The 23,630-nt window shown below is 40.9% G+C and overlaps 1 protein-coding gene across 7 annotated transcripts in view; it reads right to left on the reverse strand.

Moving 5' to 3' along the window:
• The window catches only part of Gpr160 (G protein-coupled receptor 160), a 61,237-nt gene that overhangs the window by 20,543 nt on the left and 17,064 nt on the right, over window positions 1-23,630 (reverse strand). For 3 of the 7 annotated variants that reach the window (XR_008722278.1, XR_008722277.1, XR_008722279.1), the window contains exon 2: window positions 20,218-20,310. Coding sequence is in view for 4 of the 7 variants with exons in the window: in XM_055625859.1 (XP_055481834.1) it covers window positions 1,303-2,313 (1,011 nt within the window). In the remaining 3 variants the exon portion in view is untranslated. Of the gene's footprint in view, window positions 1-1,073; window positions 2,386-6,876; window positions 6,976-20,217; window positions 20,311-23,630 lie in introns of those variants that run through there. The other 4 variants (XM_055625859.1, XM_055625858.1, XM_055625860.1 and 1 more) reach the window with 3 other exon arrangements.

Here is a 23,630-nt window from a genome sequence, read left to right on the forward strand (position 1 = left end):
AGCATGGCCAATTTGTCTCTCTAGGTAGATGACACTAACATAAAGACCTGTATGCTCAAGGAAACTGGACCTCAATTCCTTAAGATGTTCATAGACACTGTACATTTTAAGTAAGAGACAATTATAAAAAGCCCCTGTCTTGAGAAACAGTGAATAGGACTGATGAATGATATAATGTGGGAAAGAACACAACTCTGAAGCCAGGGCTTGAATCTTACCTCCCCATCACTTGAGTGAGCTGGGGTAGGCTTCTTAATTTTGATGCCTCTTTATTTATTTATTTTTTTTCCTTTTTGAGACAGGGTTTCTTTGTGTAGCCCTGGCTTTCCTGGAACTCGCTCTGTAGACCAGGCCTGCCTCTGCCTTCCCAGATGCTGGGTTTACGAGAGTGCAGCACCATGCCTGGCTTGATGCCTTTTCCTCCCTGCAAGCGGATGTCAACAGAGCGCAGCAGAGCAGCTGCATGCTGCGTGCTCACACAGTGCAGGCACACAGACCTGTGGTCGCCAGCAGTGCGCACACCGCTTCACTCCAGGGTTTGTTTTCCTGAGGAGTAGGGTTGGGGAGTTGTGCTCAGGGGAGATTTTTGATTGTGGAGGTTGCGAAGACATTTTTGATTGCCACTTCTGGAGAATGTGTCACTGGCATGTATACAGTGTGTAGGGTTACCCCTACAAGACAGAACTGTCTAGCCCTAAATGTCAACAGGCCAAGGCGTTTTCTAGTGTATATTGCTAACATGATTATGATCTGACATGTGAATGGTGATAAATGAACATGCAATTGGTGCATCATGGCAAGAGACCTCATGGTTCCAAGCTTCATAGGCAGAACAACTGAAATTATCCAGAAGTGTTTGTAATAAAATATTTTAGCTATATTTAAAATAAGCTAGTCTGCCCCATAAGGTATGCTCTATTATTATACAAAAATCATTTTAAGTTTTTTTTTTTTTTTCTCTAATGTTGACAAAATATTTGAGCTCAGATCTTCAAGCTGGCAGTGAAATCTCAAATTTATCTAATATTTTGCATCCAGTATTTTTCTTTTTGGGAATAAAACATCAAGCTGGCCACATGTTAATGCATTTATTTTACTTTTAGATTAATAATACCAAATACTTATACAATGTTGCTGAGTAGGTATAAAAATTATGTTTTGTTAATGTGTCCTTACAACTAGTTAATATCCACCCGACAGACTGTGCTGAAATGATAAAAGGTAGGGGAACAAGAGCTTCAGTTACTTGTCCTGCTGGTAAGATTGGTTTTGGTACTTCTGGACTTCCAGCACAGCAGCATACTAACAGATGACTATGGATATGGGCCTCTCCACTTGCTTAAGTCTAGGTACTGGAACAAAGCAGCATTTCCAGTTGATGAAAGGATCCGTAGGTAACATGCTGTCTCTTAAATAAAGCTTGTGGCAGTTAAGCCAATAAACTGCAGCAATAAGAAAACTATTGACAAAGTACAGCCAGGGGATGTTCATTTCTATGTATGCTGGGATCTGAACTCTAAGTGAGAGGATGAGGACCTGGAGTGCTACAAAGGGAAACCAGGTACTAAGAAAACACACGATGAGCCTAGGCAAGAGTGTTTTCCTGGAGATCACAGTGCAACCAGAGTGCAGTGGGAAGGGAAAATAGAGGATGGCCTTGTTCATATAGGATGCTATCCTGATAGCTTGTATCAAGGCAACAACTTCTGGCCATGAAATCAGAAAGGCCACAAATAAAACCATTAGCATAGATAGTGACAGCCAGTTACTCTGAGTGCTGACATAGGAGGGGCACTGGTGCACATAAATCCTGTGTGTCTTTAGGCTTGCTGAGATGGCTGGATCTCCCAGAACATAAGCAAGGACTGAGATCCAAGTTAAAATGACTGTCAAGAAATAGAGTAACCTTTGCCTCTGAGATGAATGCCTGGTGGCTCTAGACAGATTCAACCAGTAATCTATACAAGCCAATAAGCAGACTGGATAATGCAAAAAGCCATAAGTGAAGGAAATGATTTCTATGAGCAGACAGATGTGGTATTTAGTAAACCTAATACCCAGAACTACAAAGTCCTTGAAGTAGGACAGTATAGAAATGTTTACCAACAGTAGGAGATCAACAAATGCCAGTGAAAAGCAGAAATACTCCATAAAACTCCAACGGGTACCTTTCCTTTTCATTCCTAGGATGAGAATGTTTAATAATACTTTCCCAAGTATGATCAAGAACAACAGATAGTTAACATCTAGGGGCTGCTTCGACTGATGTAACAGGTGCTGAATAGAGCAGTTCTCTGAAGAAAGAGCTGTCATGTTTTTAGTTAAATTTCAAGACGATCTGATGAATACTTAGGATAAGAAACAGCTTCACTTTATTTTCCTTACCTGCAAAAAGAAGAGAAACCTTGGTGTTACTGTGGTGCTCTCTCCACTTTAGAACTTTCCATGCTTCTCCATTTGTACAAATTCATGACTCATAATGAGTGAAGCATTACTAGTACACATGGATACTATGACTCTCCTAACACTTTGGATAGAGAACAGGTTCAAACATGATCAGTTTTTGAGCCCCAAATAGTCCAAAACTCTGAGATCTTTAAACTGAAATATTACATTGAAGTGTAAATTCTCAATTAAGTGTAAAGTCTGTTTTTTAACAAGTGATAAAGGGACACTTCTATTTCCCTCAGCCAAAACACAGAAGAAGATGCAGGGTGGCTAGTGATACCAGTTAGCTGCTACAGAGAAACTCCCTTTTTGTCCTTTTGACAGTGAAATTTAAAGGTTAGGGTTAGGGCCATTTTGAATAGCCATTTTCACATTTTCCATTTTTCTCTGATGCTCAAAAACTAACAAGGTTGAAAATAATAGGAGCCTATGAAAAGGAAACTGCAGGATTTCTCTTTGGGATATGCTTCTTTAGATGTGGCAACTGCAGTGAACACAGGAAAGAACTGGATTGAGCATGGGTACCTGAGAACTTAACACAAGAGCAAAGGAGCCAGAGCTGAAGCTTGAGTGTCAAATGCACTGGCAAGTGGTAGAGAGATCAGAGAAGAAGAGCCAAGAAGGAAGGAAATTCCAAAAACAGCCTTCCAAGAAGGAAAAAACAAAACAAAAAAAAATGATTTGGGGATATAGTTCATTGCCTTGCATGTACAAAACCCTTCCTGAGTTTGATCCCCTAGCACCTCATCCCCCCCCCAACAAACCCCAAGCAACATATACACCTAACACACACATACACACATACACACATACAAACTAATTTCTAACAATAACAAATCTTGTGAGGAATGTCCACAAGGAAATGGGTTAAACCAACATGTGGTAGGTTATCATTAAGGTGTGTGGCATGCAGCCCTTACATCAAGAGGGCTGGGATATAGCACAATGGTAGTGCATATGCCTTGTATGCTCACTGCCCTGGGTGTGATCTCTCATACAAAGCCAACATTTTATTGTTTATTTATTTATTCTTCATTTGAATCCATAATTGTTTTCTTTTTTTTTAATTTAAATTTTATTTTGTTCTTATCAGTTACATTTTATCAAAGCCAACATTTTAAAGGTTTTTAGAAACAGGAAGATTTCATTTTCTAGTGAAAAGCAGTTTTTCTATACTTGCTGAAATTTTTCACACATTAAAGTAATGATAAATTTCTACAATGTTTTAAGTGAAATGCAAGGTACAAGAATAGTGGCATGTGCACATGTGCATCGACTCACAGCTCCCAGGAGCCAAGTGGATTACCTGAGGTCAAGGCTAGCCTGGCATACATAAAAGCCCTAGCCAGGGCTGCAGAGATTTATATTAATAACTTAATGATATATTTGAAAGCTTTAGAAAACAAGAACAACACCCAATAAGAGTAAACAGGAAGAAAAGAAATAAACTCAGCTGAAATTAATGAAATAGAACAAAAATGCAAATATCAATGAAAAGATGAATTAGTTCTTTCCAACAATTAACAATGCTGCAAACCTTTAGCCAAATTAGCCAAAAGAGAATCCAAAGTAATATCAGAGATGAGAAAGTAGACATTACAACAGACACTGAGTAAATTCATAGAATCTTAAGTACATGCTTTCGAAATCTATATCCCACCAAGCTGAAAGCCTAAAAGAAATGGATGAATTTCTGTATGTATACAAACTATCGAAGTTAAAAATTGAAAGAGACCCATAACATCTAATGAGATAGAAGTAATTAAAAATATCTCAACTAAAAAAAAAAACACAAAAACCTAGGCCAGATAGATTCAGTTTGGAATTTTACCAAACCCTCAAAGAAAACACAAATATTCTTCAAACTATTACACAAAACAAAAACTGAAGGAATATTTCCAAGATCTTATTATGAAGCCAATATTACTTTGATATACAAACCAGACAAAGACTACCACCAACAGAAAATTAAAGACCACTATTTCTCATGAACATGAATGCAAAGATTCTCAACAAAATATTTGCAAACAGAATCCAAGAACACATCAAAAGTATGCACCATGATTAAGTTGGCTTCATCCCAGAGATAAGGGTGGTTCAATATAAGTAAATCAAAAAACATAAACCTCCACATAAACAAAGGACAAAGAGCACAGAAATCTCATCAGCTGCAGAAAATACCTGTGACAAAAAAAAAACAATACCCCTTCATGATAAAAGCTTTGAAGAAGGAAAAAATGTAACAGGAATAATTAAGTTGGATAGTGATTAGGAGAATATGATAGAGAAGAGAATATAGCAAGTGGGATAGCTAACACTAAAAGCCTTTTGAGCCAGGCAGTGGTGGTGCATGCCTTTAATTCTGGCACTCAGGAGGCAAGCCAGGTGCTAGACCTAAGTCTACTGAGTGAGTTCAAGGACAGCCGAGAGAAACTGTGGGGTGAGGATGGGGAGCAATACTCCAACTAGACAGCATCTGCTTCCAAATAAGACCACCAGGACCAGGAAATGGGTCACCTACTTTTTTGAGTTGTAGGCTATTGGGGTTCATAGACCTGCACCCAAACATTAAAGGCTACTGTCGATGTATTGGTTGTGCTCTAGAAATTGACGGTAAGATCCGATTGCTGAAGATTCCACATACTTGAGTTATAGAACATGGAGAGATCTAGCTGGCACTGACTTGTAAACCTCACCCCTACTGGCTACATTTCATATTGTTAGACGGTACTATACATGCTATCAGTGGAGTAAAATAATTGTCAGTCTCACTCAGCTATGAATTCTGTGAGTTATAATAACAACTTGTCTCTCTGGCATTAGTGGCTCAAATGTTATAAAAGAAACCAACCACTGACTGGATTTAAAGCCTGCTCTACAAGATGGAACCCATACCTGACACCATTAATGAGGTTCAAAACCTGTGGCTAGTTAAGTCATGGACCTTAGGAGAAAACCTACTATTATTCCACTACATAGGTAACAGCAACAAAACTACTCCCATGGCTTATTGCTATAACTGTAGATCATCCCTCATCAGAAATGCTTCTTATAATAGATGACAATTAACATACAGACCCACAACTGGTCAACATGTAAAGAATGAGAGACTGTAAAATTCCCAGCACTAAACAGGATATCTGCTTTTTTTTTTTTTTTTTTTTTTGAGACAGGGTTTTCTCTGTGTAGCCTTGGCTGTCCTGGATTCACTTTGTAGACTGGGCGGGCCTTGTACTCACAGAGATCTGCCTGCCTCTGCCTCTCTGAATGCTGGGATTATAAGTGTGCACCACCATGTCTGGCTTGGGATATCTGTGTCTTCTCCTTTCCTTCAAGACTTCAAGAGCTACATGGACAGTGGGTCGGGAAGATTTTAACAGTCAGTGGTAGTGAATGGCTTCAAGAAAACTTTTCCAGACTCAACAGGACAGTGCGTATGTTCACTCACACAGCCTGTGATGACACGCACAGGCCTGCACAAACTCAGTCCACACTAAACTCCGGAAGGGAGGAGGGAAGGGTCACAAGTATTGCCTCTAGCTGCGGAGCTATTGGCATTTTATTGGCATCAGCGAAGGGAGAGTCTATTTTCTTTAATGGAATGACACCTGATAGCTCCAGGGCAAGACCCATGCCCAGAACTAGTTGGCCAAAACAAACTGGTTAAATTTATTTGTTTGTCTAAGTAAGAGTAGGGAGTAGGGAAGGAAGACAGTGGGAGACGGAGGAAGGTAATGAATGAGAATATATGGAGCTGGATGGATAGGGATATGGGGAGGGAAATGATCAAAATGCACTGCATGAAATTCTCAATATTTACAACAACAGCAAATATCAGTAAATTTGTGTGAAATTATATATTTATAAAATGTTAAAATGGTAGACTAAAAATTTTTTTAAATGTCGTGGTAGTTAATACTAGTAGGTGTTTCTGTTGTGTGTAAACTATAATACACACCCTTCTCCCATAATCCACTAAAAATATTCAAAATTCCAGTATTTTCTCCTTCAAATAGGCTCTCAGGACAAGGTGTGAAATCTACCTGTGTAGAATTTCCCTTGAAAAGTGTCCACCTAAGATGTACAGAATAAGGTCCTTTCCTGTATTCATGTGCCTCAAATTCAACCTAGAGAGCACTTCATGAAAGGCCTTTTTCTGACTTTTTTCTTTGAGGCTTGCTTTGAGATCTGTCCCAACATGGAAGCATGGGCACACCCTAGTTACCCCTTCTGTGCTTTCCTATCTGTAGCTTGTTATTTTGAGACTGGGGTCTCACCATGTAGCTCTGGCTGTACTGGAACTCATTATGTAGACGAGGCTGGTATAGAATTCAGAGTTACTCCTACCTCTGCCTACAGAGTGCTCAGATTAAAGGTGAGCCAACATGCCTGGCTCCAGTCTTCACCTTAACAACATGCTATACTTACTTTCTTCTTGACTTGAGCATACTGTTTTCATTTTACATCCTTCAACTGCATTACTGTTGGTTCCTATGTGCCATTTTACTATACCGAAACGTGTAACTGCTGTGAAAGGAAACAAAAGTAACCGTCATAACAGCCATTTTAGTAAACAAAGACTGTGTGTCCCTGCAGAGAAAACAAACCAGGCCAAATACTTACCATCTCAGGTTTTCTGAGCAGCAGGGAGGACAGTACTTACATTGATAGTCCACTTGAGATGCTGAGAGCTAACACAGTACCTATCAAAGAAATCTTGCAGTATATTGCAAGTTTCCCAGTGTCTAAACTACATTGGTTTAAGGATCCCCTAACACTTGTATGCTAAATAATATTTTACATTAAAAAAAATCTCAAACATAAAGAATTGACCAAATTTACACTGTTTGACAATTGCTTGAGTGTCTAGCTTAATATCAGACAGCTAAATTCTCATCTGCATTTAATCTGCCTCCATACCACACACATCTACTACACGGCTTCTGGAACCTTTTCTGTACGTTCAGAGACTTGGAAAGCAAAAAGGGTTACCTCAAGTATAACCCAATGACTGTGTTGCAGAGTTTCATTCCTGATCTTAGAAAAGTTCAATGTTCCAAATACAGCATGAGAAGACAGGTGCTCCTGATGTCAGTGCTGGGTCTAGGGTGCAGGAAATGGGTTGTATGACTCATGTTTGTGGGAGCCTGCTGCATGGAAAGAGCCTGTAAAGGACACTACACTGAAATTCTTGTATAAAACTTGTCATATATAATTGAAATACATAAAATGAAAACTACCCATTTTATTGTCTTTGAATAGCCCATCCTTCCCATTGATACCCAGCCCAGATCATTTCCTTAGATACCTCACCATACCATAAAACCCCACACATCCACATACAAACCCCATATATATAAACACATTACACGCCACACTCCACTGCACTACACACACACACACACACACACACACACACACACACTAGTAGTTTCTTGACTCCTGCTGTTAGGTTGGACCATGTGGAGACATCCTTCAGTATTTTATTTCCTGCCACATGTAATAAATAATACAGTCTAAGATGATGGTGTCACACGATACATACTCACTTATATAAGTGGGTACTAGACCTATAAGATAGGATAAACATACTAAAATTGTACACCTAAAGAAGATAAACAAGAAAGAGGACCCAGGGTAAGATGATCAATCCTCACTTAGAAAGACAAGTGAGATGGACATTGGAAGTAGGAAAAAACAAGTAACAGGACAGGAGCCTTCTGTAGAGGGCCTCTGAAAGACTCTACCTAGCAGTGTATCAAAGTAGACGCTGAGACTCATAACCAAACCTTGGGTAGAGTGCAGGGAATCATATGAAAGAAGGGGGAGTTAGTATGACCTGGAGAGGACAGGAGGAACACAAGGACCAAATATATCAGGGCACAGGGGTCTTTTCTGAGACTGTTTTTCCAACCAACGACCATGTATGGATATAACCTAGAACCCCTGCTCGGATGTAGCCCATGGTAGCTCAGTATCCAAGTGGGTTCCCTAATAAGGGGAACAGGGACTATTTCTGACATGAATTCAGTGGCTGGCTCTTTGACCTCCCTCCCCTTGCTAGGCCACAAAGGACGACATTGCAGCCAGTCCTGAAGATAAGCTAGGGTCAGATGGAAGGGGAGGAGGACCTCCCCTGTCAGGGGAGGACTTGGAAAGGGGCAGGGAGGAGATGAAGGAGGGAGGGTGGGATTGGGAGGGAATGAGGAAGGGGGCTACGGCTGGGATACAAAGTAAATAACCTGTGATTAATATAAAAAATAAAAATTATTTTAAAAAAAGATGATGGTGTTTCAATCAGGGTGGGTCACTCAGTAACTGGGGCAGAGACACTGATTAATGCATGGTATGAGCAAATCTTTGCAGTATTCAGTCACTGGGGTTTTGAGATAACCCATTAGAGCCTATCCTGACTAGTACAATTCCTGTGTTCTCTGTGTCCTTTGAAATGTTTTAACTTCACATGTTATTTATTTCACAGCAGAAAAGCTACAAAGGACATTGTAACCGAAAAGCAACAATATGAATGTAAGAAAATTGGTTAAAATTACTATTCAGTTTTAATTTTGGTATTCTAGTACCTTTTGGGCTTTCTTTTGAGTCACGTATACATAAGGGAAAAGAGTATCTTAATTCAGGGATCTAAATTTAAACTCCAAGAAATGACAGTGACTTAGACCTATACAGGTTGAAGAAAGGACATAATAAAGAGCAGAAATCAATGAAAAAAAAAAAAAACCACAAAAAACAAAACCAGCAACAGGGCTAGGCATGATGACCCACGCCCATAATCTCAGCACTCAGGAGGTGGAGCCAGGAAGACTACACAGCCTGAGCTGCAGGAAACAGACAACCAAACTGAACAATTAATGAGGCAAACTGGTTGATTTGGTGGGAGGGTGGCACTAACAGAGAAACTGAACAATGTAAGGAAGCTATTACAATATTAGGAAAAATGGACCTTACTGAAGCTTCTATAACCATTACAAAGATAATTAAGGACTAATTTGAACTATTTTTTTCAATAATTTAAACATCTGTGATAAAATAGATTATGGATACTACCAGAACTCATTTACAAAAGAATACTAAATATCTCATTAAGAAAACCAATCTCTGGCTGGAGAGACAGCTCAGCAGATAAGAGCACTTGCTGATCCTGAAGAGGTCCTGGATTTATTTCCCAACACACACAGTGGCTTATGGACATCTGTAACTCTAGTTCCAAGGGATCCAATGCCCTCTTCCAGCCTCAGCAGGCACATGTGTGGTACACATAAATAATACAGGCAAAAACTCATACACATAAAAAATTTTAATCTTGACTGATTCTGCCAAACATTTAAGAATAAAGTACTGACTCAGAGGCCCAACCACTGCCATGTAACCCAGGTGGGCAGAGGACACCAGAGAAGGCACCACTACAAGTGTGGTAGAGCGATGGGAAAGCAAGAGAAGCTGAATGATTTGTGCACTATGAAGAGAGTCAAGGGTGATGAGGAACAGCCTGATGTGATGAATAATAGCCTGCCCTACCAGCTGAGGTGGGGCCAGCTCTCCTGAGGGCAGTGCTGGAGACCTGGCTCTGGTCACATGGGTGTGGGAGAGCTGGCCAGGTGGCATAAGTGAAGGAGACCTGGTCTGGGTGACCCAAACCCGAGAGCTGGCCTGGCCCTTTGCCTGGGCAAAACAGAAGAGCTAACCAATTCAGCTACCTCCTAGGCTCATATCTAGGGCTCCGAGTTAGCCCACCCCAACATCTACCCCATCTACAAAATGCTGGAGCACATGAAGGGGCTGGTCCTCCAGAACCAAAGCTGTACGATCTCCATGACACGGGGCAACAACAGAAGTCCTAGTGAGGAGCCAGTGTTGATAGTGCAGCAGAAGCCAGGGGCTTGGAACAAGACCAGTGACTCGCTGCAATGAATATTTTCAAATAAAGCTGTTCGGGCACAGGGGTATACTATGTGATACACTGCAGCTTTGGTAAGGCTTTTTGTTTTTTGTTTTTTATTTTTCTTGTAGAGGGAGATTGCAAAGGCAGAGGGTGGATACGGAGTGACAGGGAGATGAATGGGATTGGGTGCATGATGTGAAATCCACAATGAATCAATAAAAAGTTTTAAAAAAAAGTACTAAACTTAGCCCAGACCTTACTTAATTCATGTCACAAGACCAGAACTGTACTAACATCAAAGCCAGAGGTAGTTCAAGAAAAGTATGCCATGAAACAACATACCTGATGAACACAGAAGCAAAAACCTTTAAGAAAATACTAGTCTATGAACACAAAAATCCTACCACAATCAGTGCAAACTTAGTTTTAGAAAATCTAGTAATTCACTATGTTATCAGAGGGAAAGGGAAAATCTCAAGATCAACTGAGTAAATGCAGAAGGTGTTTCATAAAACCCAAAAAAATACAAGCTCACAAGCAACAGACAGGAACTTTCCTAACCAGACAAGCAAGATCTGAGATACACGTAACTTCATGCTTAGCGATCAAAGAGATCTGTCTGGGAACCCACTCTCCACACCTACTCAGTGTTTCACTAGGGATCCTCACCCATGTGATATGCAAGAACAGGAAATCAGAGGACTATTTGTTAAAAATAATTAAAACTATCTTTATTCACGGGTGACATGGCCATGTACTAAGGGAATTATTTTTTGTAATATTCTGTTTTTTTTATAGTTTATTTTTATTTTATGGATGTTGGTGTTTTGCCTGCAGGTATGTCTGTATGAGGGTGGCAGATCCCCTGGAACAGGAGGTACAGGCAGTTTTTAAACTGGCCTTATGGGAGCTGGAAATTGAACCCCGGTTCTCTGGAAAAGCAGCCAGCGCTCTTAAATGCTGAGCTATCTCTCCAGCCCCATGCTTAGGGACTTCTAAGGAAGCTAAAATAAAACAGACCAATAACAGCCATTTTTATATGTACTACAACAAAATATTGGAAAGGAAATAAATGTACAATAGCAGGAAAAAATAAGAAAAATTTAAGGATACAACAGACAAAGCACATATAAGCACAATATTCTGAAAACAGAAAATCACTGTGGAAGAGAAGTCCTAAAACAGCAAAAAGAGAAAGGGACTAAAGACTCAAAAGCTTATCTTGTAGAAACTGACAAACTGATTTATGGTTTATCTAGAAAGACACATGTCCCGAGAGAATGAAAATGATTTGTATGAACAATTTTGTCTAACATTTTATATAACCTAGGTTGAGACTAGCTGTAAAGATACAGAAATAAAAACAGCATTGTATTATCATAAGGACTTTCCTGTGAGTCAATGGTATAGAGAAGCTTTCAGAAATAGACCCAAAAAGTTACGGTCAGTTAATTTTCAGAGGAAGTGCATGGTGGTTCATTAAGTGCTGAGAAAGTATCTTCTGAAGTCTAGTCTTTTCTATAAAGAAAGCAAGCCTTATTTGTGACCCTAAAGAACCAAGTTACTGGTTCTTCTTAAATAGGAAAACACTGAGAAAGATACATTTTGCTACATCTCCTGTACTGACTGCACTACCTAGGGATAATACAGCAAGGGTATATAAACAAGCAATGACAAAATAATGGAATGATAAAACTTGAAAAGTGACATCTTGCAGCTCTTGACGTTCAAGTTCAAAATGGAAGTAAGCCACTGGTCATCATCTCTTCCAAAGGAGTGGGTGAAAGAATCCCCTACTACATACAACACAGACTTGCTAAGAAATTAGAACCCAGTAAGACCTTAAAAATTCAACGACAGCTCACCATGAAAACAGGACACGGAAGAGAATACCCCATGAGGCAGGGCGAGCTCTATGAGGCATTTTTTTTTTCATCAGTAAATTATAACAACAGTACAAAAGATTAAAAGGCTTGAGTTAAGAATGGATTCCAATGGGAGAGAGGGTGGGGAAAATCTCTAAAGAGTTGGGAGAGGGCAAAGTATGATCAGAATATTTTGTATGAAATATTTTATTTTTTTAATTTTTATTTTTTATATTAGTTACAGTTTATTTACTTTGTATGCCAGCTGTAGCCTCCTTCCTCATTTCCTCCCAACTCCACCCTCTCTCCCTCATCTTTTCCCATGCCCCTCTCTAAGTCCACTGATGGGAGAGGTCCTCCTCCCCTTCCATCTGATCCTAGCTTATCAGGTCTCTTTAGGACTGGCTGCATTGTCCTCCTCTGTGGCCAAGAAAGGCCACTCCTCCCTTGGGGATGGGAGGGGGTAAGGTCAAAGAGCCAGCCATTGAGTTCATGTCAGAAACAGTCCCTGTTCCCATAATTAGGGAACACACTTGGATACTGAGCTGCCATGGGCTTCATCTGGCAGGGGTTCTAGGTTATATCCATGCACATAAACCCACAATAAGGGAGACATTAAGATACATAAGTAGGTACAATATGTAGAAATTATTTGGATTCATTAAAGCAAACATGTTTATAGTAAAACTGGGCACTAACTAAAAAGTTTAGGATACTAAGGAGTTTTTAATTTTGTTGTGATCTGAACTCTGCTCCCTTCAAATTCAGATGTTTAAGTCTTACACGATAGTACCTCAGGATGTGACTGCATTTCTAGAGAAAGTCTTTACAGAGGAAATGAAAATTAAGAGTTACTTTTTAAGTATACATACTAACATATTTGGAAAAGAGTTAACTACAAGAATTTACTTCAAAATCTGAAATGCGGACATTGGGGGGAGGGATGTGTAGTAGGTAGTGGAGGTCGGGCAGGACTGTCCATCACTGAAGGGTTAGTCAATCCATTTGTATAGATGTTACAACGAAGGTGCAGCTAAGTAAAGTACTTGCCTAGCTTAAGTTAGGCCCTGGGTTCAATCCCCAACAGCCTGCCCAGCCCCCCCAATACCTGTCACCTGTATGGCTTTAAAAATTTTTATAAGCACTTTGTTCTAAAGACATAAATCTTCAAGAATGAAAATCTAAAGGCTGAAAATGAGTGAATAAATAGTAAATGATCTGAGGACCCTGCTGTAGAAAGTGTGGTCTAGAGAGCAGCCATGCGAGCAGAAATATCTCTGAGGAGACTGTTACGAACTCCTGGGCTTGGTGATGTAGAGTCCAAAGGCCCCTATGGCCTTGCCAGTGCAGACTAATTGGCTTCTGTCTTCTGGCTCTTCTTGTTGCCTGGAGTCTTCCTTGATGTTGCTCATCTCTGACATGTGCTTTCCTCTCAAGCTTTCACATACTGCCCTCTCAGCTTCTTCCTAGATGGGCTTGGACCTCACTGCCTAATGGCTGCCAGGGTTTCCTTTGAAATATGGGTGGAAGCCTCCACGAGCCTACAGTGTGGCACCTTGCATGTCTACAGAACCAGCTTGCCCAGGTATGATAGCAAGGTCTGCCACCAGCTTGAGTCACAGCCTTACTGGCGTCTGGGTGCCTGTGTAATGAGCAAGGTAACATAAATGTTGGCTTAGAACAATGAGCCTCTGATTTTGAGACCTGAAAGCCATAAATATTTGGCTCACAGGGCTTCCAGACACTAGCCATTGGGGCCCAAGAGTCAGAGCAGTCAGACTCCGGCTTTGAAAATCTAGGGCATGTCCCTGGCATCTGAAGCCAAGAGCCACAATTCTTAAGAGCTATTAAGTTTCTGACTTTGGAATCCCATCTCATAAGCCTCTCCCACTTAGCACCTTGAGGCTGCCCATGAGAAAAGAATTGTTCCTTACCAATGTGCCATCCTTACCCTGAGAGTAAAGGAACCCTCTGCTGATTGGTGACAACTACCTCCACTCAGTCTTTCAAGCTTGAGCTCCTCTAACATTTTTGACAAAATAGCTAAACTTAAATTCTGTCTTGTTCTCTGTTCTGCAGCTTTTGCAAAGGTTTTTTGGTGCCTTCTGTGTGTATTCATATGTTATATACGAATCTATGCACAAATGCCTGTGGGTGTGTGTGGAACACAGGTTGATGTCAGGATGTCTTCCTTAACCATCTCTCCACCTTCTTCTCTGAGATGGGCAGGCTCTCTTGCTGACTCTAGAGCTCACCAGTAAACCTGATGACCTGAGTTGGATTACTAGGATGTGCATGATGGAAGGAAAGAACCAACTCCTCCTGCAAGCTGTTGCCTGTTCATTTATCCCATGGTGTATACACACCCACACACAAAATAAACATACTTAAAAACCATCCTCTGGAGGCCACAGCTTTATATATGAGCCTTACTGAGGGACACTTTACATCTAAAGCATAACACTTCTCATGCTCAGATACAGTTTCTAAAATCGTGGCTGGTCATTATTGCACAGAAAATAATCCAAGTCAACTACCTGAAAGAGATATTTTTCCATCATCACACAATCTGGGTGGCACGCCCCATCAATGCTTGTCTAGTTCCCCAGACCAATGTAAGCTTGCCCTCCAGCCATAAATATGAACCTGTTTTATTTCCATTCCCTCAGAATCCAGGAAGTATAGCGATCTAAAGCTGACTCTGGTAGGTTAACAAAATTTGGGGTAGATAAGCAGAACCCTTTAGCCAAACAATTCTACCTACATATATATGGTATTTTGAGTTTATTAATTTAAAATTTTTGCATATGGCATATGTATGCTTTAAAATGTTTATTATATTAGTTATTGTGTGTTAATTTAAAATTTTTGCATATGGCATATGTATGCTTTAAAATGTTTATTATATTAGTTATTGTGTGTATGTGAGAAGATGTATATATGTACGCCATAGGGCGTGTGTGATAGGCAGAGGACAACTTGTTTGGTTTTCTCTTGCCACCATGTAGACTGTAGAGACTCACTGAGCCATCTTGTGCATCCTCTACCTTACTCTTTTAGAGACAATCTCACTGAATCTAGAATTTGCTATTTAGGTTAGACTGCTAGCAAGCTCTGACTTATAAAGGCTTGCACCAAGGTTCCACAGAAAAGCCAGTGTGACCAGGCAATCTAGCAGGACAAATTTGTGAAGATGAAGTAGAGGAAGACCCTGGGAACCTGGAAACACCAGGAATGTATCCTGCCTGCCAAAGAAAGCTATAGGCAACAGGACTATAAGGATATGTCTACCGGACCCTGTAAGAAATCACTTCATGCTGCCACATGTCCTAGGCACTAGTCATGAAACTATAGGACTGGGTATTCTCCCTGCTAGGTGTTGGTCTTCTGAAGCCTTGCAAAACCCCTGGTTGGAATGGGATTGTTCAGTCTGTACCACTATATAATGGTAGTATGTGACTTGCTTTCTTGATTTTTATAAGGCCTCATGGTTAAAGAGTTAACCTTTACACCTCAGAAGATATTTTGGACATGGATTTTTGAATAGTGTTTAAGTGTTAGGACAATGGAGATATGTATGCTTGAAGCTAGACTAAGTCCATTTTATGTTGTAGGATGGCAGTCAGTCTTTGGGGGAAAGAGTCAAACACTATGGCTTGATTCTGGAATTATCTCCAATAAGCTTATGCTTTTATGTGACTGTTCCCCGACTGTAAGAGATAGGGCTTTGCTATGAAGCCTTATGAAGTAAGGTCACTAACAGGACAGTAGGGATGGGCCTTTTAAAAATCATTATAGCCACCTCTGGCCATGCTGTGTCCTGGGTGCCCCCAGATGTGAGCCTTGACTGTATCTTTCTGCTTCATGAATGCCATCCTGCCTCTCCTCCTGTGATGGACTGAGCATCTTTGAAACTGAACCAAGTGTACCTTTCCTCCTGCAGGCTGCTTCTGCCAGGCAACTGGTGACAGATGAGTAACTGGGGATGATGTGCAGCTTTTGTTCCTCTTCTGAGTGTCTGTTCTCACAGTAGGAATAAATATACTTACTTACTCTTTCACATGGATATCAGTGCATACTGACTGCCTCAAGTTGTTTTATTTATCTATTCCAAATGTGTTATATGTGGGGATGTGTGTGCCATGTTGTGTGTGTTGGTCAGAAGACAACTTCAGAGAGCTGGTTTTCTCTTTTTGCCATGTATGTCCTAGGGGCTAGACTCAGGTGCTCACTGAGCCATATTACTGGCTCTCAGGCTTCTTTTTAAAGGCTGTTTTCTGGTTATGAATTTCCTCTTTTGTTGTTTTTCATCTTGGAAAGTCTTAGTTCTCCTTCATCCCCCAAACTAGCTTTGCTGGGTACAGCAGCTTTAGTCTGAAGAGATTTTTCTCTCAGAACTTGAAGTAAGCACATCTCTTCATCTCCTCCTGGCCTATAGTTTCTGCTGAGGAATCTGCTTCTAATCTGGAACATCCTAGATTGTGACTAGGGCTTTTTCTCTTGAAGATTTTAAAATCTTTCTTTGCCTTGTACTTGTACTTATGCCTGACTATAGTGCTACGAGTTAAAGATTCTTTTCTGGACAAACTGGGGTCCTAATAGACCTCATTTACTTATATATTCATATTTTATCCAAGATTTATTTATTTATCCAAGTCTTCTCATATTATTTCATTGAAATAGTTTATGTCCTTAACTTTTTCCTTCAACTTTGAGTATTGAAAATATATATATATATACTCTTTGTTCATTTAATGGTGTCCCAGAAGTCCTGAATACTTTCTATCTACCTTTTTTGTTGTTGTTGTTTTCAAGACATGATTTCTCTGTATAACTCTGCCTGTCCTGAAACTTACTTTGTAGATCAGGCTGGACTTGAACTCTGAGATCTGCCAGCCTCTGCCTTCCAAGTGCTGAGATTAAAGGCTTGCACCACTACTGCCTGACTCTGAATACTTTCTTTCATGTTCTTTCCCCTTGCTGAGGTTTCAAAAGGCCTATCTTCCAGGCCACAGGGGAAGAGGACATGTCCTGATGCAACTTGATGAGCTGGGGTGGATGGGAAAGGGAGCTGCCCTTTTCTGAGGAGAGAGGATGGGACTGGGAGGGGAGGAGGGACTGGGAGGGGAGGAGGGGACAGGCTACAAGGATGAAAAGTGAATAAAATAAATAAATGAGAAAAGAAAAAAGGCCTGTCTTCAAGTTCAGATATTCTTTTTAAAGTTAAAATAAATTGAAATAAAATAAAATCATTTCTCCCCTCTCATATTCCTCTTTTTATTGTTACCTGTGAATACATATGCATAAATATATTAATATAACCTGCTGAGTCCATTTAGTGTTTGGTTGTATATACATATAATTCAAGGGCTGACCATTTGGTATTGGATAATCAGTTCAGGGCTCATCCCTGGGAAAGACTAATGTAGTCCTTATTTGCCTGTAGCTCTTTGTCTAGGGGTAGGGGTTCATGAGATTTTCAATAGATATTAAGAGTGTCTATTAGTGTCGTCATTGTTCAGGTCTTGTTTAGGCAGCCATATTGCTCAAGTATCCTGGGTGTAGCTTCCTTGTCACTTCTAGGAGACACAATTTCACAGCAGACTTCCTGATCCTATCTTTCTACCCCTCTTCCATTATATTTCCTGAGCCTCAGGTGCTGGAGTTGTTTTATAGATGTTATCAGTTGGGGCTGAGCACCCCACGGTCAGTGGTTCACTCTGACTTCTGTAAAGAAGAGTTTCTTTGATAAGGGGTATGGAGATTTGAATGAGAATGGCCTCCAGAGGCTCATAGATTTGAATGCATGGTTACCAGGGAGGGGCACTATTTAAATGGTTAGAAGATGTGGCCCTGGGAGGAAGTGTATCACTGTGGGTGGGCTTTAAGTTTCAAAAGCCCAAGTCAGGCCCAGTCTCAGAGTCTCTCTCTTCCTCCCTCTTATGGATCAGGATGTAAACTTTCATCTACTGCTCCTCCACCAAACCTGCCTGTGCCACACTCCCAGCCATGATGGTTATGGATTCAGCCTCTAAAACTATAAGTAAGCCCTAACTAAATGTTTTCTGAGAGTTGACATGCCATGCTGTCTCATCACAGCAATAAAACATTGATGGGTGAGAGCTATACTTATCAGGCTGGATGGCAGCACAGGGTTCGCCAGACTGGCTGGGCCTGAGGGATAGATATGGAATGTGGTGAGATGGGACAAGGTCAGAAGTTCAGATATTCTTTCATCTGCTTAATCTAGATTGTTGAGGCTAGCAACTATATTTTTTATTTAATTTACTGAGTTCTTTATCCCAAGATGGCTGTTTGGTTCTTTTTCAAAATACCTCTCTATAGAATTTCTCATTCATAATATGAAGTATCTCTTTAATTTCATCTATCTATATTCTCTTGTATTTCACTTTTTAAGACATAATCATTTCTTTATCTTTCAATAGTTTCTTTGTAAATTAGTGTCAAAAAGACTGGGTTTCACTATGACAAATTTGTCCTTTATGTGGCTCATATTCAGCCATGGCTCCTTCCTCTACCCAGTGATAGTCATTCCTTTGAGTTCTTTACCAGGCACTTCATCTCTAGTTTATCTGGCACTTACTGCCACAGTTAGGGTTCTCTCTGAGAGGCATCATGTCACCTCATTCCTGATGTCCCTACACTGAGACCTGTGCATCTTAGTAGGCAGCTCTCTCCTGAAGATGTGTCTTGAACTATTATGCACTGTTGGCTTCAGTTCTAGATGGCCACCACAGAATAGCATCCCTATATTCTTTTTGCTTGTGATTAATGGCTTTGGGCACAGTGTGTACTGCAATGAAGTTGAAACCCTCTGACCCTTCTGTGGGGGCACACCAGAGCAGAGCAGGCATGGCAAGACACTGATGAGGATGAAGTACTTGGCACATAAGAGGGAATTAAAGCCCTTTCATATAACTAAAATCTAATTTCTAGGATCTTCTGGTGCTAAGGCCTTACTATTCAGGATCTGCTGAACAGCAAAGGCTTTCAGCATGCGTGACTCCCAAGGGTTAGGAGTACTTGTCCTATAATCAGTCAATCAATGGTGTAGACTAGACACTCACAGGCAGGTGGAAACCTCAACATTCACTCTGAGGAGCATGAACCCAGTCTTGAGAGCAGCATATGGCTGGACAGGGTGCATGGACATGGCAGCAGCAGGAACTTCCTAGGTGGTGTAGGAGCAGAGATTTAGTGCTCTGTTATGCTTCTTCTATAGTGCACCCAGGTGGTCTATATAGACAGAACTGATCAAGTTCTCTTTGGCTTTGTAAGTCTGGGGACTGGTCAATGCTTGACTCCATGGACCTGCTCAAGGTCCCATCAGTATACCCACATAGGCAGAACAGCATGAATGTTGCACTGGTCCCACTCCACCCTGCTGATGACAGGTATCTGGGTGTAGTGCACTTGGAACAGGTAGCAGGAACTTCGTGAGCCTTCACTGAGCCTACATGCATATGGTTTCTCATGCTCCTAGCAGCCAACCCTTTTCAAAGGGAAAGCACTCTGATCTCCTGATTCCAGAAGGTAACACTGTTTTCATATGAACATCTCTATGGTGTGGGACACAGTAAATCACTGTGGAGTCCTAAAGATGGAAATGCACACATGAGGATTCTGATTCCAATACCAGCTCAAGTTCACACATCTTACTTCTCAAGCTAGCTTTTAGTAGCAGCACCCAGAGGGCAGGGGTGGCAGTCAATGGGATATGTGAGCTCCTTTTCCAAAAAAAATATTTACAGATTCCAGGTTTCTGACGTCAGTGAGCTGCCAACATGAAGACTATAAAAACTTCCAGGAGAAAAAAATTTCCTGTACATACTGACAGTGTGGTGGCCTGTCTGCCACCCTTATAGGCGGCCTGTCCTCTAGCTGTGGATGTGAGGTGGCAGGCACCAAGATTCTGTTTTCCTCACTATGCTGCTGTCCCAGGTTTCAGAGTCTAATTTCGAGGGTGCTCTAATGATCACTCACCTCTGAATACAATTATGCATCTTCAGCTCTTTGCAGGAGTTGAATGATGCGCATCTCTGTCCAGCCATCAGCCAGGATGATTATCTTTGAAACCTTTAGAACAGGTAAAAAGGGAAAAAAAATTAAAAATGTTTCTAAAAGCACAAAAAACTGATCAGAAACTCACTAAAATAAAAATCTAATCATTGAACATTGAAAGAGTTAAAAACAAACGGGAAAATATTTCCAACACATATATCTAACGAATGACATGTGGGCATACTAAGTACACAGTGTTCTGAACCGATAGCAAGACTCATAACAGAATTGGCAAAACTGAAAAGACACTGGATAGAAAATGCATAAACAAACACCAATGTCTAGAAGCTCTCCACATTAGTCATTAGGAAAAGCTGAAACCACAATGACATGCAACTTCACAGTCCCCAGAATGGCTAAGTTAAAAATCAGCAATGCCAGATACCAGAAGAGATCCAACTGGTGTTGAATCTGAAACGTCCCCTCTGGGCTCTTGTATGAAAGGCTGGTGGGACTTTCTGATTGTGTTACTAGAAGGTGACAGAAACCGAGGAAGGTATGGACTGATTCAAGAAAGTGGGTCACTGGGAGTGTGACTGAAGGTTCTACTTGTCTCGGCCTTCTCTTTTCTCTGTCTCATTCTACTGCCTGGCTGCCATAAGGTGATGAGCTTCACTCCAGTGTTCTCTTCCACCATGGTAGACTCCCTTACCACAGGTCCAGAGACAGTGGAGCTACTCTATTCATAATAGCTAGGAGATGGAGACACCTAAAATGTCTTCAGCTGATGAATGGATAGTGAATCTTTATGCACATACACAATAGTATACCATTCAGCTGTAAAGAAAATGAAATCTTCAAACTTACAGGTAAATGGATGGAACTAGGAAATACTGTACTGAGTGAGGTAACCCAGATCCAGAATGACATGTGTGTTCTCTCTCATCTGTAGTCCCTAGCTCCAAGTCTTCAGATAGTATACAACCTGGAATAACTTCAGGACCAGGGAGGTAAAAATGGACCTTAGGGGTAGAGAAGGAGCTCTAAAGACCAGAATAGCAGGATATAAAAGGGGAAATGGAGAATCGGAGGTATTAAATGAGGGGGTGAAAATACAGGAGGAGGGAAGGAGGATGGACAAACAACATAGAGGATGTTTAAAATAGCCATAGGGAATATTATTTTATATCTAATACATAAAAAGTGTGTGCTGGCTTAATGAGAATGATCTCAATAGGCTCATACATTTGAACATTTTATCCCTAGTTAGTGTAACTGTTTAGGAAGGATGAGGGGGTGTGGGAGTGTTGGAGTGGGCATGACCTTGTTGGAGGATATGTCTCACTGGGGGTTTCCCTGTCTCTGTCTGTGCCTGTTGTTGAGGATGTAAGGTTCTCAGTTACTCCTCCAGTGCCATTACTGTCTGCTTCCTGCCATGATGATAATGGACTGAACTAAGAAATCCATTATACTCTTTTATAAGAGTTGTCTTGGTCATGGAATCTCTTCACAGCAATAGAATAGTAACAGAGACAAAGTATATGTATATACATAAAGGCATTTCACATACACACACACACACACACACACAAATGAAGGTAAGCTACTTATGATAATGCTCCTACCAAGAGCCATAGACTATTTAACAAACCCCAGGCATGAAAAACCTTTTGAGCATTGGTCAGAAGAGTCCAAAAGATTCCCCCAAACAATGTTATGTTATTGCTGTTGCCCTTGGTTGTCTCCCAGAGTTGAAGGTAAGTCCTTCTTGCGGAAGACAACAATCACTTTGGCACACAGGCAGGATTCAGTGGGTTCAAGTTGGATCTGACCTGAAGGCCTCTTCCCTGAGGAATAGTTTTCATATTGTCAGATAGTGCTAAGAAAGCTGCCAAGGGAAGAACGCTTAGGAACCACAACAATGACCATCAGAGCAATAAAAAAAAGTGCACTTAGCTCTTGGCAGTAACAAAGATCTGTCTAATTAGAAATTATGCCTAATCAACAGGAGGGAAAGCATGCCTGGCATTGGAAAGCCAGCCAAGTACCCATGGCTAGTGACACCATGGCCCTTAGAGAAGAAGTCACTACTGCCATTTTTATAACCCAGTATAATTCCTAACTGCACCCCAAACACTTATTTTTATACCCATAGCTGGTCAAATGCAGAGCACAAGTGTCCACGGAGTACCCAACCCTAACTGCAGAGAACAATTGACCATGGAGTACCAACCCTAACTGATACATCTACAACACAACTCCTGCACCTAAGGTCAGGGAACATCACAGATGATGGTGCAGAAAGCATAAGAGCCAGAGAACCAGGAAGTCTGATGCAAGACTGTGTCTTCCAGATAGGACAGGGAACTTCATCTATGAAATCACAACAATATGACTGCTTAAAAAGACCCAAACACTGAGAACACTAGCTGACAGGCCTGTGTGGATGGATAAGTCTCATAGAGCTAGATGAAGAGCTGTAACAACTGCTCAGAGAGGGAGAATTAGTCTTCCTCGGGGATGCATTCCCTAAACGGTTATCCAATACTAAAGACATATACATGCAAGCAACACTAACTGACTCAGCACCCTGTCCCCATCCCCACACCTAATAAAGAAAAAGAGGCCACGAATTTGAGGAGCTGGGAGGAATGAGAGTGATGGGGGGAGGAGACAGGGAAAATGATGTAACTTTATTTTAATTTAAAAAGTAAATGTTTTAAAAGGACTGGCAAAAGATTTAGATAGCTACTTCACCACATAAAATGATTAATAACCAGATGAAAAAAGTCTTCCACATCATTCATCTTCAAGAAAATACCAATTAAAACTGTAATGCTACACAATCACAAACTCAAAAGAATGGCTGTGGTGGTTTGACTAAGAATAGCCCCCACAGGCTCATATATCTGAATGTTTTGTGCCCACATGGTGGAACTTTTTGGAAAGGATTAGGATGTGTGGTCTTGTTGGAAGGTGTGCCACTGGGAGTGAGCTTTGAGGTTTCAAAAGCCCAAGCCATTTCCAGTTAGCTCTCTTCTGCCTTGTGGCTGTTTGTCTCAACATGCAAGCTCTCCACTAATGCTCCAGTGTCATGCCTGCCTGCCTGCTATTATGCTCCTCATCATGATGGTCACAGACGCAATCTCTGAAACTGTAAGCCTCCCTAAGTGCTTTCTTCTATACATTGCCTTGGTCCTGGAGCCTCAAAACAGCAACAGAAAAATGACTAAGACAGGCTGAAATAAAGATGGCCAACACCTGATGTTGCTGAGAAAGCAGAGAAATCAAATCCACATATACTATTGCTTGGACTCTAGTACTGTACAAACACTTTGGGAAAATAGTTTATCATGTTCTAAAAGGTTAAACACAGGGCTGGAGAGATGGTTCAG

The sequence above is a fragment of the Psammomys obesus genome, unplaced genomic scaffold (genome assembly GCF_907164565.1).
Source record: "Psammomys obesus unplaced genomic scaffold, mPsaObe1.curated_primary_1811, whole genome shotgun sequence".
NCBI lineage: Eukaryota > Metazoa > Chordata > Mammalia > Rodentia > Muridae > Psammomys > Psammomys obesus.